This window comes from Pleurodeles waltl, chromosome 11 (genome assembly GCF_031143425.1).
Source record: "Pleurodeles waltl isolate 20211129_DDA chromosome 11, aPleWal1.hap1.20221129, whole genome shotgun sequence".
Classification (NCBI taxonomy): domain Eukaryota; kingdom Metazoa; phylum Chordata; class Amphibia; order Caudata; family Salamandridae; genus Pleurodeles; species Pleurodeles waltl.
The window spans coordinates 817,746,709-817,761,316 of NC_090450.1; the positions used below are offsets into that span (position 1 = coordinate 817,746,709).

Genomic DNA, 14,608 nt, shown 5'->3' on the forward strand with positions numbered 1-14,608 from the left:
ATTCCTTTTACTGTGTTGATTGTTGCTCCTAGGTATTGCTGTGTTTGACACGGCAGAAGGTGTGACTTTGGGTAGTTGATTGAGAAACCTAGTTTGTGTAGGGTTTCTATGACATAGTTTGTGTGTTGGGAACACTGTTTTTGTGTGTTGGTTTTGATTAACCAATCGTCTAGGTACGGGAACACATGTATTTGCTGCCTTCTGATATGTGCAGCTACTACTGCCAGACATTTTGTAAAAACTCTTGGTGCAGTCGTTATTCCGAATGGCAACACTTTGAATTGGTAATGTGTCCCTTGGAATACAAACCTTAGGTACTTTCTGTGTGAAGGATGTATTGGTATATGGAAATATGCATCCTGTAGATCCAGTGTTGTCATGTAGTCTTGTTGTTTGAGCAGTGGGATTACTTCTTGTAGTGTAACCATGTGAAAGTGGTCTGATTTGATGTATGTATTTAATGTTCTGAGATCTAGTATAGGTCTTAGTCTTTTGTCTTTTTTGTGTATTAGAAAGTACAGTGAGTAAACTCCTGTGTTTAATTCTTGTTTTGGTACTAATTCTATTGCTCCTTTTTGGAGCAACGCTTGAACTTCTAGTCCTAGAAGATCTATATGTTGTTTTGACATACTGTGTGTTTTCGGTGGGACTGTTGGAGGGAATTTGAGAAATTCTATGCAATAACCATGCTGGATAATTGCTAGTACCCAAGTATCTGTTGTTATTTCCTCCCAATGTTTGTAAAATTGGCTTAGTCTCCCCCCCACAGGTGTTATGTGATGGGGATGTGTGACTTGTAAGTCACTGCTTATTTTGAGGAGTTTTGGGGCTTTGGAACTTTCCTCTATTTTTCTGGAATTGTCCCCCTCTATATTGCCCCCGAAAACCTCCCCGCTGATACTGGCTTTGGTAAGTGGGCCTTGTTTGTGATGTTGTGGTTTCTGTAGGTTGCCCTCGAAACCCTCCCCTAAAAGGTGTTTTGCGAAATGTGCCTCTGCTCTGCGGGGAGTAGAGTGCGCCCATGGCTTTTGCTGTATCAGTGTCTTTTTTGAGTTTATCAATAGCAGTGTCGACTTACGGCCCAAACAACTGCTGTTCATTAAATGGCATATTTAGCATGGCTTGTTGAATTTCCGGCTTGAACTCTGATGTGCGCAGCCATGCGTGCCTTCTTATTGTTATTGCAGTATTTACTGTCCTTGCAGCCGTATCTGCTGCATCCATTGAAGACCGTATCTGATTATTAGAGATACTTTGTCCTTCTTCCACCACTTGTTGTGCTCTTTTTTGGAACTCCTTGGGTAAGTGTTCTATGAAATGTTGCATCTCATCCCAGTGAGCTCTATCGTATCTTGCCAAAAGTGCTTGTGAATTGGCAATGCGCCACTGGTTTGCTGCTTGTGCTGCAACCCTTTTGCCCGAAGCATCAAATTTGCGACTCCTTGTCTGGAGGTGGTGCGTCCCCCGAGGTATGAGAGTTCGCTCTCTTACGAGCTGCGCCGACAACTACTGAGTCTGGTGTTAACTGCGTTGTAATATAAACTGGATCTGTTGGCGGTGGCTTGTATTTTTTCTCCACCCTTGGAGTTATGGCTCGGCCTTTAACAGGATCCTGAAAGATTTGTTTTGAATGTTTTAGCATTCCTGGGAGCATAGGTAGGCTTTGGTATTGGCTATGAGTGGAGGATAGCGTGTTAAACAAAAAGTCATCCTCAATTGGTTCAGAATGCAAGGTGACGTTATGGAAAGCAGCTGCCCTTGCGACCACCTGTGTGTAAGATGTACTGTCCTCAGGTGGGGACGGCCTGGCAGGGTACGAGTCTGGGCTGTTGTCCGATACTGGAGCATCGTAAAGGTCCCATGCAGCAGGATCATCTTGACTCATTGTAGTATGAGTCGGGGAGTGCATCAGTGGAAGAGTTGGTACCGGTGATGTGTGCACTGATGGTGGTGGAGTTGTTTTCCTTGCTACCTTTGCTTGTCCTTTTCTTGAAAGGCAAGTTTTCTTTTTATTTTAATTGGGGGAAGAGTGGTTATCTTCCCTGTGTCTTCTTGAATGTGGAGCCTTCTTTGAGTATGGTCTGGCTCTACTGCTTCAAGTTCCTCTCCAAATCTATGTTTTTGCATTTGGGAGGACAATCCTTGTTCCTCTGTATAGGAACCTGTTTTCGGCTCCGAGGCTGGAAGTTTCGGAACCGAAACTTTTTCGGACGTCTTTTTAGGCTCTGAAGAAACCTTTTTAAACTTTCGGCATCGTGGTGTCTCGGTGCCGAACTTTCTCTGAGCCGATGTCTCGGTCCGAGATTGCTGTCTGGTGGTATCTCGACCGGAGTCGGATGACTTCGCCGCAAGCGTGCCCTTTTTCGGTGCCTTGGATCGGTCACCTATTTTTTGGGTTAAGCCATGGCCTGTTGGCGGTTGCGTCCCCTGGGCTTTTGTTGACTTCTCGTGAGTCTTCTGTTTCGACGTCTTACTCAAGGTTTTCGGCATTTCTTCGGCCTCGAGCTCTTCTGAGTCCGACTCGTGGATAGAGAAAGCTTCCTCTTCCTCCTCGAAACGCTCTTGTCCTGTCGGCGTCGACGCCATCTGCAGTCTTCTGGCTCTTCGGTCTCTTAATGTCTTCCTCGACCGAAACGCTAGACAGGGTTCACAAGTATCTTCCTTGTGCTCTGGAGACAAGCACAAGTTACAGACCATATGCTGATCCGGATACTTGTTATGGCATTTTGGACAGAAGCGGAATGGGGTCCGTTCCATCAGCTTGAAGTCGCACGTGGCCGGGCCGACCAGGCCCCGACGGGGGATCGAAAAAACCCCGAAGGGCTACCGGAGCTCTTCAAAATTCGGTGTCGATCTGTTGTAACTAAACCGATACCGAACGCAAACAATACCGACGTTTCTTCCGAGATTTTAACTAACTTTCGGACCCGAAACACGGAGCGAAAAGGAACACGTCCGAACCCGATGGCGGAAAAAAAACAATCTAAGATATATAGATATATATATATATGGAAAATGTCACTTCGTTTTTCTTCGAAGAAGTCTTTTCGAGTCACGAGACCGAGGGACTCCTCCCTTTCGGCTCCACTGCGCATGGGCGTCGACTCCATCTTAGATTGTTTTCCCCGCAGAGGGTGGGAGGTAGGAGTTGTTAAAGTAAGGATACTAGAGGTGCCCATGCAATGGAGTAAATGTGTATGTACATAGCGTATTAAAGTCAAAATTATTTACATATTTACAATTTTAATGCAACTAAAACGGCTACAGGGTCCCGGGGAGGTGGAAGGGCGCGTGTGAATCTGCAGCGCAACATGCCACAAACAGATGTACACTGGGTAAGTGACATTTTCCGTTCAATGGCATGTGTAGCTACAAATACACATGCTGTGCATAGACTACAAAGCAGTAATCTCCCCAAAAGCGGTGGAAAGCCTGTAGGAGTTAAAGTTGTCTGTAATAATGTTCTTAGTACAGCCTGTCCTACTGTGGCTTGTTGTGCTGCTAACACATCTACATAGTAATGCTTAGTAAATGTATGAGGCGTAGACCAAGTGGCTGCCTTACAAATCTCTGTCATTGGTATAGTACCAAGAAAAGCCATTGTGGTGCCTTTTTTTCTAGTGGAGTGTGCCATTGGAGTAATGGGTAAATCTATTTTAGCTTTTTGGTAACAGGTTTGTATGCATTTGACTATCCATCTGGCAATGCCCTGTTTGGATATAGGGTTACCTGCATTTGGTTTTTGGAAAGCTACGAACAATTGTTTCGTTTTACGAAATTGTTTTGTTCTGTCCATGTAATACATTAGCGCTCTTTTTACATCTAATGTATGTAATGCCCTTTCTGCTACTGAGTCTGGCTGTGGGAAGAAGACTAGGAGTTCTACCGTTTGGTTTAGATGAAACGCTGATATGACTTTTGGTAAGAATTGTGGATTTGTACAGAGAACCACCTTATGTTTATGTATTTGTGTAAAGCGTGCTTGAGTAGTAAACGCCTGTATTTCGCTAACTCTTCTAAGTGAAGTGATGGCTATTAGAAAGGCTACTTTCCAAGTTAAAAATTGTATTTGACAAGAATGCATGGGTTCAAATGGTGGGTCCATGAGTCGTGTTAATACAATATTAAGATTCCACGAAGGCACTGGTGGTGTCCTTGGGGGAATGATGCTTTTTAGTCCTTCCATAAAGGCTTTAATAATTGGGATTCTAAAAAGCGATTTTGCTTTTTCTTTTGGTGCAAATAGATCTATGTTTGGTGTCCCCCAGCGGTAGAAGTGATCTTGTAGAATCTGGGGATGTATTTCCCATTCGTGATTTTGCTGTTGATCTCGACTGAGATTGTCGGCCAACTGATTTTGAATGCCTGCTATGTATTGTGCTATCAGCCGAAGGTTGTTGTGAATTGCCCAATGCCAATTTTTTTGTGCTAAGAGACACAGCTGTGACAAGTGTGTCCCCCCTTGTTTATTTAGATAATACATTGTTGTCATATTGTCTGTCTTGACAAAAATGTGTTTGTGGGCTAGAAGTGGCTGAAACGCTTTTAATGCTAGAAATACCGCTAGCAGTTCCAAGTGATTTATGTGAAGTAGTTTTTGTTGATTGTCCCATTGACCTTGTATGCTGTGATTGTTGAGGTTTGCTCCCTACCCAATCATGGAAGCGTCTGTTGCGATAATGGCGTGAGGCACTGGGTCTTGAAAAGGCCGCCCTTTGTTTAAATTTACAGGGTTCCACCATTGAAGCGAAGAGTGTGTTTGGCGGTCTATCAACACTAGATCTTGGAGTTGACCCTGTCCCTGCGTCCATTGTTTTGCTAGGCACTGCTGTAAAGGCCACATGTGTAGCCTTGCGTTTGGGACAATAGCTATGCATGAGGACATCATGCCTAGTAGTTTCATCACAAACCTTACCGTGTATTGTTGGTTTGGTTGTATGCTTGATCTTATATTTTGAAACGACTGAACGCTTTGTGGACTTGGGTTGGCAATTGCTCTTTGTGTGTTGAGTGATGCTCCCAAGTATTGTTGTATTTGGGATGGTTGTAGATGTGATTTTTGGTAATTTATAGAAAACCCTAGTTTGTGTAGAGTATCTATGACGTATTGCGTGTGAAATTGACATTGTTGCTGAGTGTTGGCTTTTATTAGCCAATCGTCTAGATATGGGAATACGTGCATGTGTTGTCTCCTTATATGAGCTGCTACTACGGCTAGGCATTTTGTAAATACTCTGGGGGCTGTTGTTATTCCGAACGGTAGCACTCTGAATTGATAAAGTTTGTCTGGTATTACAAATCTGAGGTATTTCCTGTGAGATGGATGGATGGGTATGTGAAAATACACATCCTCGAGATCCAGTGTTGTCATGTATTCCCCTTTTTTTAGTAAGGGAACTACGTCCTGAAGCGTTACCACATGGAAATGATCTCATTTGATGAAGAGATTCAGTGTTCTGAGATCTAAGATAGGCCTTAGCGTTTTGTCTTTTTTTGGGATAAGGAAATACAGGGAGTAAACGCCTGTTCCTTTCTCATGATAGGGTACTAGCTCTATGGCTTGTTTTTGTAGCAGTGCTTGGACCTCTATTTGTAATAGGTCTAAGTGTTGTGGAGACAATCTGTGCAGTCTTGGTGGAACATCTGGAGGGAATGTTGTGAATTCTATGCAATAACCATGTTGGATAATTGATAGGACCCACGTGTCTGTGGTAATGTGTGTCCAATTGTGATTGTATTTGGTTAGCCACCCCCCCACTGGTGATAAGTGTTGGGCAAGTGTGACATTGAAGTCACTGTTTGCTATGGCTTGGTTTGGAGGGCTGGAATTTCCCTCTTCCTCTTGGGAATTGTCCTCTGTAGGAACCACGAAACCCCCCTGTCTGGTACTGCGACTGGTAGGTGGGTTTTGTTTGGGAGGTGGATGGTTCTGGTGTCTTGTGTAAACCCTCCCCTAAACTGTGGTTTCCTAAATGTTCCTCTGTATTGTGAGGAGTAGCGTGCGCCCATGGCTTTGGCCGAGTCTGTGTCTTTTTTCATCTTCTCGACTGCGGTATCCACTTCCGGCCCAAACAACTGATGTTGATTAAACAGCATATTCAGTACCGCCTGTTGTATTTCTGGTTTAAATCCAGAACTTCGCAGCCATGCATGCCTTCGAATTGTTACAGCTGTGTTTACTGTCCGTGCTGCTGTATCTGCAGAGTCCAGGGAAGACCGTATTTGGTTGTTTGATATGGCCTGTCCCTCTTCAACCACTTGTTGGGCACGTTTGTGGTGTTCCTTGTGCAAATGCTGGATGATGTCATGCATTTCGTCCCAGTGCGCCCTGTCGTAGCGTGCAAGTAGGGCTTGTGAGTTTGCAATTTGCCATTGATTGGCTGCTTGCGATGCCACTCTTTTCCCCGCTATGTCGAATTTTCGACTCTCTTTATCAGGGGGTGGGGCATCCCCTGATGAGTGTGAATTTGCCCTTTTACTTGCAGCCTCCACAACCACTGAGTCCGGAGGGAGCTGTTGAGTAATAAACACTGGGTCTGACGGGGGCGGTTTATATTTCTTTTCGACCCTTGGCGTGATGGCCCTCCCTTTTACAGGCTCTTGGAAGACCTTTTGTGCGTGTTTGAGCATGCACGGTAGCATTGGTAAAGTTTGGTAGGATGCATGAGTGGATGCCAGAGTGTTGAACAGGAAGTCATCCTCCACCGGTTCCGAGTGCATTGTTACGTTGTGGAAAGTAGCTGCCCTCACCATAATTTAGATAAGTCCATCTCTTCCACAAACAAGTTGGCGCAAAAGCAGGAGCACCCGGTTCTGTGAAAGGATATAATTTACAACAATATTGGCGAGGAGAAACATTTCCCCTGCATGTGTACTGTACTTGGAAGATTGGAACAGACTGTGAAGTCAATAACTTCCAAAGCGCCTTTGCGCCAACTTGTTTGTGGAAGAGATGTACTTATCTAAATTATGGTGAGCATATGTCTCTTCATTTCATGATTCACAGCACCGATGCAACCCTTTTAACTACATAGAGGGTCCGGGGATAAAGCATTTGAACACCAACAGTTATTGTGCACAGTGGTTAAATAAGACACGAAATGGATTTCTGTGAAATAACAGTGCAGGTATTGGAGCCTATGCACGAATGTTGAAGTGCAGAGAGTTGAATTATTGAAATAATGAAAATGTGAACAGATTTTGGGAAGATTAATGGTACAAACTACTTACTTGTCACTGCACCAACATTATTCGTGCCACCTGCCTTGTCTTTTCAACTGCTCACAGAATAATGAAGTTCACAGGTGTGGGATATGAAGGTATAAATCCCACAATGCCTCTGCGCACTGAAGACAGACGTTTTAAAACAGCATTGAAAAAGACTTTAAACCATTTGATAAAGACGAGATGTTGAAACGCGTCATGGAGCTTGATTTATGCTGCTTAAGAAATTCTGCCTGTCATTAAATCAACTTGCTAAAGAATTCCCCAGGAGTGCGGTGTTTTTCTCTTGTGTGACTATATATGTATGGATTAAAACCATTATTATTTGGTTCATTCCTATATATGTCTCTTCTTCCTCTATTATAGCCGCCATTTTTATGCGAAGGGTTGCTCGGAGGAGTTTTTTTCTGTCTCTATAAGAATACTTGACCCAAAAAGCCTATGTTTTAGGTCCAATGGTTTCTGAAATATTACATCATCACTGCAACACATCGGCTGTTTTTAAAAATGCGGTCTAGAAAAATTCGGCCCGGATCAGCAATGTCTACTCAAGCTAAATTATTGTTTAATGGTCCAAAAACACAAATCAAAAATGAAAATGTCTGGGCAATAAAAAAAATTACGCAGGTGTATCAGGGGGCTGAGATTAAAGGGTGGGTTCATGTGAATTTAGAGCACTACACACTACAAACAGATGATTACAGAGTGAGTAATATTTTCCATTCTCAGCATGTGTGGCTATAGATACACATGCTCTGCATAGAGTATAAAGGAGTCCTTCTTCAAAGTGGTGGCTGGGTAGCAGATGATGCAGGTGTTTGCAAGTGTGTTCTTAAGACCGTCATCTAAAGCTTGTTGTAGTTGAAGAACATCAACACCATAATGCTTGGTGATCGTATGTGGTGTTGACAAATAGCAACCTTGCAGATATCAGTTAAAAGGATATTACCAAAAAACAGAAAAGGCTAGTTCTGCACAGTGGTGGTCAGTAATTTTAGCAGGGAAGGTGGCGGGACCACGCTCGCACATAATACATACTCACTCACACACACTCATGCATTCACACATGCAGGCATACATATACAACTCACAAATACACATACATATTTACGTGCACTCATATATACACGCACACATGCACAAATATTTAAAAAACATAAACCTTACCTTCACTTCACTTCAGCTCTCCGGGAGGGAAGTCGCAAAGGTCCCAGGGGGTTTAGGACTGCTGTCATCCCTTGTTGGCTAACCACAGGTCAGTCAATGTGGAAAGGCAGCAGTCTGTCACTCATCACACAGTGGAATCGGGTCAGTGAGCCCACCACACTCTGTGACGAGATGCAAGTGATAGACGATCGGGCCCTGGACACTTCAGGGATTAAAACTGCAGTGGTGAGGTCTGAGGTAATGAGTGATGCTCCCCCTCATCACAAGGGGGAGGGCCTTGAGGTACATTTGTCAGACTGAGGAGGTCATGCCCACAGGGCTGTGAAATCCTCAGCTTGGCAAAGTTCAGCTCAATCACCCTGATGCCCGGGGATTTAAAGCATGTACAGCTCCTAGTGTAGTTCCCTGTCCTGAACAAGAAGAGTGTGCCAGGCTGACCTTTGTTCAGCCTGACAGACACTTTTGTTGTCTGGAAAAAGGTGGGAGCATGGCCCCCTCCGTCCATAATGATGGACCGCAGCTGGTGCTGCACCCTTTCTGCATATAAAATGGATTCTAAGAAGTATGGGAATTGTGCAACCAAGCCTTGGCATAGCATGTTTGAATACACTTAACTATCCTCTTTGCAATGCAAGCTTTAGAAATGGCAGAGTACCTGTAGGGTGTAGCAAAGGCCACAAAAAATTGATTAGACTTTCTAAAAGGATTAGTCCTGTCAAGGTAATATACAGGCACTCACTTAACAGTAAGCATCTAAAACCCCGTTCTGCACAGAATCTGGTTGTTAGAAGGGTGTTTATTGAAGGGTGAAACAACCTTACAGAAATTAAGAGCTAGAACAGAGTTAGAACAATCTGATTGATTGATTGAGAACAACCTTGTCTTGTCTAATACAAATCAGGGAGGGGACAGTGATGAAAAAAGTACCCTTCAACTGTAGTTGACATGAGTGTATGGGTTCATAAGGAGGACCCATAACTTGTATGAGAACTACATTATGATTCCAGGCTGCTGGGTGCCAAAGATGTCATGGGGATTTTATCTCCTATAGGCACTCCTTGAAGCCTTTAATGACTGTTATGTCATGGCCGAACGAGAAAATGTTCAGAGGATGAACTTGTTCAATGGCCAAAAGATGATTTGCCAGAGGTAGTCATACTTTTCTGGGTTTAAAAAAATGGTTGTGTGCAGGTACTAGATCTGTTTTCTCTTTCATATGAGAGTCTAAACCTCATCTTTTAGGAGATAAAGGTGGTCTGAACACAGTATGTGTGTTAACAAATTACTCTGCTTTTCTGCAGGGAGATTACCTTGCCCAATTGATAGCTTTTACTTTTTTGAAAGTTTTGAAAGCAACTTGTTTAAAAGTGGTTACTATTAAGAAATTATTTTTAAATATGTACACTATCAAGATGCAAGTGAGAGAAGCAATTAATAGGAAGAGACATTAGCAATAATGCAAGGGTTAAAATGTGCCAATCATTGCTACAGTCTGAGTTTTCTTGGCTTTCCAACACACCCAAAAACGCTTATATTATTAACGCAAATAATCCTAAAAGAATGGACACTTTGGACAATGCAAAGTGAATGGCTGGGCTGAGTTTAATACATCTCTCCTTCAATAAGAAAGTTTTGTATTTGAGGAAGGGAGACTTGGATCTTTTCAATACGTGGGCAATCCTTTAACGAATTTCTGGGCTCCCCTCCTTGCTAATGTTGTTAATAATCTTGTCTGCACTAGGAGACATGATGTCTGGAGCACTTCCATAATTGTTCCCATATTTAAAAAGGATTGTTAACTCCAGGGTTATTATAGGCCCATACCGTAAATAGATATGCCAGCTAAAATCTTGGGAAGAGTAATTTCTAACAGAATTAAAGAATGGATTGGGGTTGAGTCGGTCTTCTACCCCTGTCAATATGGGTTCAGGAATAAAGTGGGGATGATTGAACAGTGCCTACATTTAAATCTAGTCTTGGGCAAATATACAATAGCCAAACAGTCTCCTCTTTATTTTGTATTCATGGACTGATCATCTGCATTTGACTGTGTGAATAGGTCAAAGACGTGGAACTTGTTAATTCTGTGTTGCCTGGATGCGGCAATAGTGCACTTTCTTGCATTCAAACATAAAGATATGAAGGCCAGGGTCCACATCAGTACACAGGGAGAGTTTTCCGGTGACACTGAAATTGCAGGGGGGGGGGGGTGAGACAAGGGTGTGTGCTGGCCCCTTTATATCAACTAGCTTTACCTCGATGTACCTAAATTTAGAGGGGGAACTACTACCAACCCTACTGTATGCCAAAGACGCAGTGCTCATGGCACGCACCCCCAGGGCACTGCGTCAGTTGGTGTTTGCCATTGTGGATTTCATGGCCTCACTGGATATGCAGACAAATTTCACAAAGCCACACATTATGGGATGCTACCCCAGGTGTAGGCAACTTTCACACCTTTTGATAGGGTCAAACTGCCTGAGTAGTCCTAATACTTTTCCGTACCTTGGGGTTACCTTCCCTGCTCGAGGGTCATGGGTGCCAAATATTATGCAGCGTAGAACCAAACTGTCCAAGGCTGTAGGTTCCTTATGCAGCCTCCCGCAACCTGCCGGGAGTGGCCTCCTCGCCCGCCTGTTACAAATATACAAGTCCCAATGTATTCCAATTGCCTTGTGTGGGCTGGGATATCGGGTATTGTGCGGTGTGGCATTATCCAGCACGAGGAGAACAGGTTTTGCAGGAAACTCCTTTCTGTCCCCATACATTCATTGCACTTTATCGGTCACAGTCAGCTTGAGCTTCCATGTATAAAAGTTTGGATCAAAGCTCGCCATGTGCTACTGTGGCATGCAATTTGGAGGAATGTGGAGCCTGCTTTGACAAAAGATATATTTCGGGATTGCCTGTCTCTTGATAGAGGACTTCACATCCCGTGGCTAGCATACGTAAAGTCTGAGTACTGTATCAATGGAGAACAGTCTGCCTTTTTTGGACCTTATGTCTTGTAACAGTTTAAGTAAAAAAGAAGGTTGAGAAAGCACTTTATGAATTTGAGCACTCTAGGCGCTAAAGAGAAGCGGAAGGGAAACTACTGTTGCCGTATACCTAAATTTGACTGAATCTTATTATTTAAATGATTACCTTTGGTGTGCTAGGGCCACTGGGTGAGTTCTCTTATGTCGATTTAGATCTGATACTATTAAATATCTGTTATGCTTCCTACTGGGCTTTGTGGAGAACCCAAATAAGAAGACCTGTCCTTGTGATGAAAAGTCAGACCATTTAACACTTTTGTGCAAGTTTTATCTCAGGTACACCAAACATTTTTTTTTAATACTGCTTTTAAAAAATACGTTTTTTTTATGTAGACAATGTAGGTCTGCTCTTAAATTTTTTATTGCAGCTATCTGACGATGAATAGTTCTGCACACTAGAGAGTTTTTAAAGTATGCTGTAAGAGCTCGTAGAACTGTGTTATTCTAAATTGCGCTAATATTGTTTTATTGCTTCGTTATTTATCCTGTTTTTAAATATTGTATGTGCTTTTACGGATGTCTTAAGTTATTTTGAATTGAACAAGTGTTATGCTAGATATAACTTTCATACATGTTGTAGGATCCTCTGCCCCAATATTCCCTCTTACTTTCAGATGTATATTTTTTTGGTACTGCTTCATTAACAAATGATGATAGGTTATAAGGAGGAACGTATAATCTGCTGTTCGGCTTCCTAGCTGTCTAGCATATTTTCTAGTCTTGAAGATATATTTTAAACACTGGAGAATAATTTATATAATACAGCATATTTAATATACATCTGTATATTTTTATATATAATCCTAATTTATGTTTAATAAAAATGGTTTCACAAAGAAGTGAATTGAAAGTAAATAACTGTAATCCCTCCAGATATTTAACTCATTACTTTTCAGCACTACTCACCAAGGCGTGGTCAAAGTTGAAGGTACTGATGTAATAGGCAGATATGTCCGCATTTGCCAAGGGTTCAGAAATCTGTGCAACAATCCCACACTCGTCTGAGAAAGAAAAACAGGACTGTAAGAGAACGTTACCAAACATGCTAGAATACATATCAGTTAAACAGATTTTCAAATTCTCTGTGGCAACGTCTGCATTTGGGTTTGAGCTCAGAAAATATCTGTTATGGCGCTATAAGGAGCTTAAAATTTGATGGTGAGATAGGTGTTGAAATGATAATGGGCTTTTTGATCAGCTTATGTCTGTCTGTGAAGATTCTGGGATATGTTTGTTGTGGTTGGTCTGAGGACAAACTCACCTTGAAAACCATCAACTGATCCACAAAATATCTACTATAGGTATGGTTGGATACTCCATTGAGGGTTTTGGACCCAGCCGGTCATCAAAGAATAGCTCCATTTAGAAGCACAAGCCCTCACCCATCAATAATGACATGCTTCATCAACAGCACGGCAATGCCCAAAAGGCTCCACAAGGGACTATTTGCTGGAGATCTTTTTTTATCACCTGTTACACTAAACTATAGCCAATCAGCCCTTCAGGAAAGGTTATGAGTAGAGTAATACATATTCTGTAGACTGGTCTAAATTAAGAAATATTAAAATTAACTAAAGGTCCTCTCAAGGTCTGTTTTATTGATGGGGCTTCTGTTAAAGGGATAAAAACACTAATTAATGGATCTTCAGAACTACTATGATACCAAGTTCCCCTTCTCTGACTGACATGCACTTCTTCAGAACCTTTCAATACCTAACCTGCTCTGGTAGGAAGAACTATGTGAATGTTAGAGGCACCTTTTATGTGCGCAGTATCATGTGGTTAGTTGACCTTAAAATCGTCCTTATGTTGGATGTTTTTCTTGTGTATATTTTGATGACTCTAATCCTATGGTAAAAGGGACCCTTAGAACTGTCAGGATGTGAGACTACCCCTTGGTCACTCCACCATCCAGCAGTCTTAGCCTTGAGCCTACCCGATTACAGCCATCCCGATTGTATGCGGTAATCAGGCAATGAAGAATGTAATCATTGGTGGGTGAGGGCTTGTGCTCATAACAGGAGCTATTCTTTAATGACCGGCTAGGTTCAGAACCTTTGATGTAAGCTTTGAAACCCTTTTTTGTTTTCATAACCGAACTTCACACTTTTGTTAGCTCTATGTATATAGGTCTAGTTAGGGAGTACACGTGCTGGACCTAAACTCTCCCTGCCACTCGATAAAAATACTGTTGTAGTTGGATACTCACCAAAACCTAGAGGTTGTCCACCAATTCTCACCATACGCCAAAGCTCTCTAGATGAGCTTGTCAAAAGGAGGTCCCTGGGGAACCTGGAAAGTAAGAGTGAAATTACTGGTTTTTCACACATCATGTCTACAAACAAGTGGATGTAAAATCATTAACTTTCCACACAACAAAGATGCCATGGGAAACTTTTTCACTAAAGAACATCCACAGGATCACCTGGGATTGCTTGAAAAGTACACCTACACAGATAATGCTCCTAACAGGAAGAGTTTAACAAAACTTGAAGTCATAATCAAATTACACGATTGTGCTCATCATTCCTAGAATATGACTTCCTCTACAGGTAATTATTCTGTTAGTTCATAATTATGTAAATTTCTGCAATTTTCACCTACAATTTCATGGAACTAGCGTAGGAAAGAATTCAAGATTCAAAACTTTCGTAATTGGTGTCAAATATGAAGTTAAAGTGCAACAAATTATAAAACACAAATCGCAGGCTCACAATCAGTAACACAAAGACAGGGACGGCATGTGGGACCTTGGTATGGTTTAAATAGTGCAAATTCACATCTAATTGTTTGGAAATATTTTTTTAAAGTCTTAACGATTATGGAAATGTATAATAAAACTGGAAAAAAATCAGCATCTAGTAAAAGTTCATTAGTAGAATTTTGTTGCGTCACTTAATGTAGATGGGTCCCTCAGAGAACAAGCAGCATAAAGCAGGATGCCACATTTTGAATACTGTGTACTTCAAACAAGCAGAATATCCCCTGTTTGAATACCCTGCTGAGTATCCAAAGGTGTGATTGGTCCAAGACACTAAGCCAAAAGTTCTGCTATTTGCCAATATTCTGTTTCTGAACACACCAAAAGGGAATCACTAATCCACTCAGAACACAGATGGCTGCTTCTGACAAGGAAACCTGCTAACAGTGTGGAAGAAGCACGAAATGGAGACCTTTAA

General features: G+C 42.1%; 1 protein-coding gene across 1 annotated transcript in view; it reads right to left on the bottom strand.

Moving 5' to 3' along the window:
- CASTOR1 (cytosolic arginine sensor for mTORC1 subunit 1) overlaps window positions 1-14,608 on the bottom strand; it is a 103,146-nt gene that overhangs the window by 30,169 nt on the left and 58,369 nt on the right. Inside the window, exons 7-8 of the mRNA XM_069214619.1 lie at window positions 13,639-13,721; window positions 12,336-12,430 (exon numbers count right to left, since the gene is read on the bottom strand). Of these exons, the coding sequence (XP_069070720.1) occupies window positions 12,336-12,430; window positions 13,639-13,721 (178 nt within the window). The remainder of the gene's footprint in view (window positions 1-12,335; window positions 12,431-13,638; window positions 13,722-14,608) is intronic.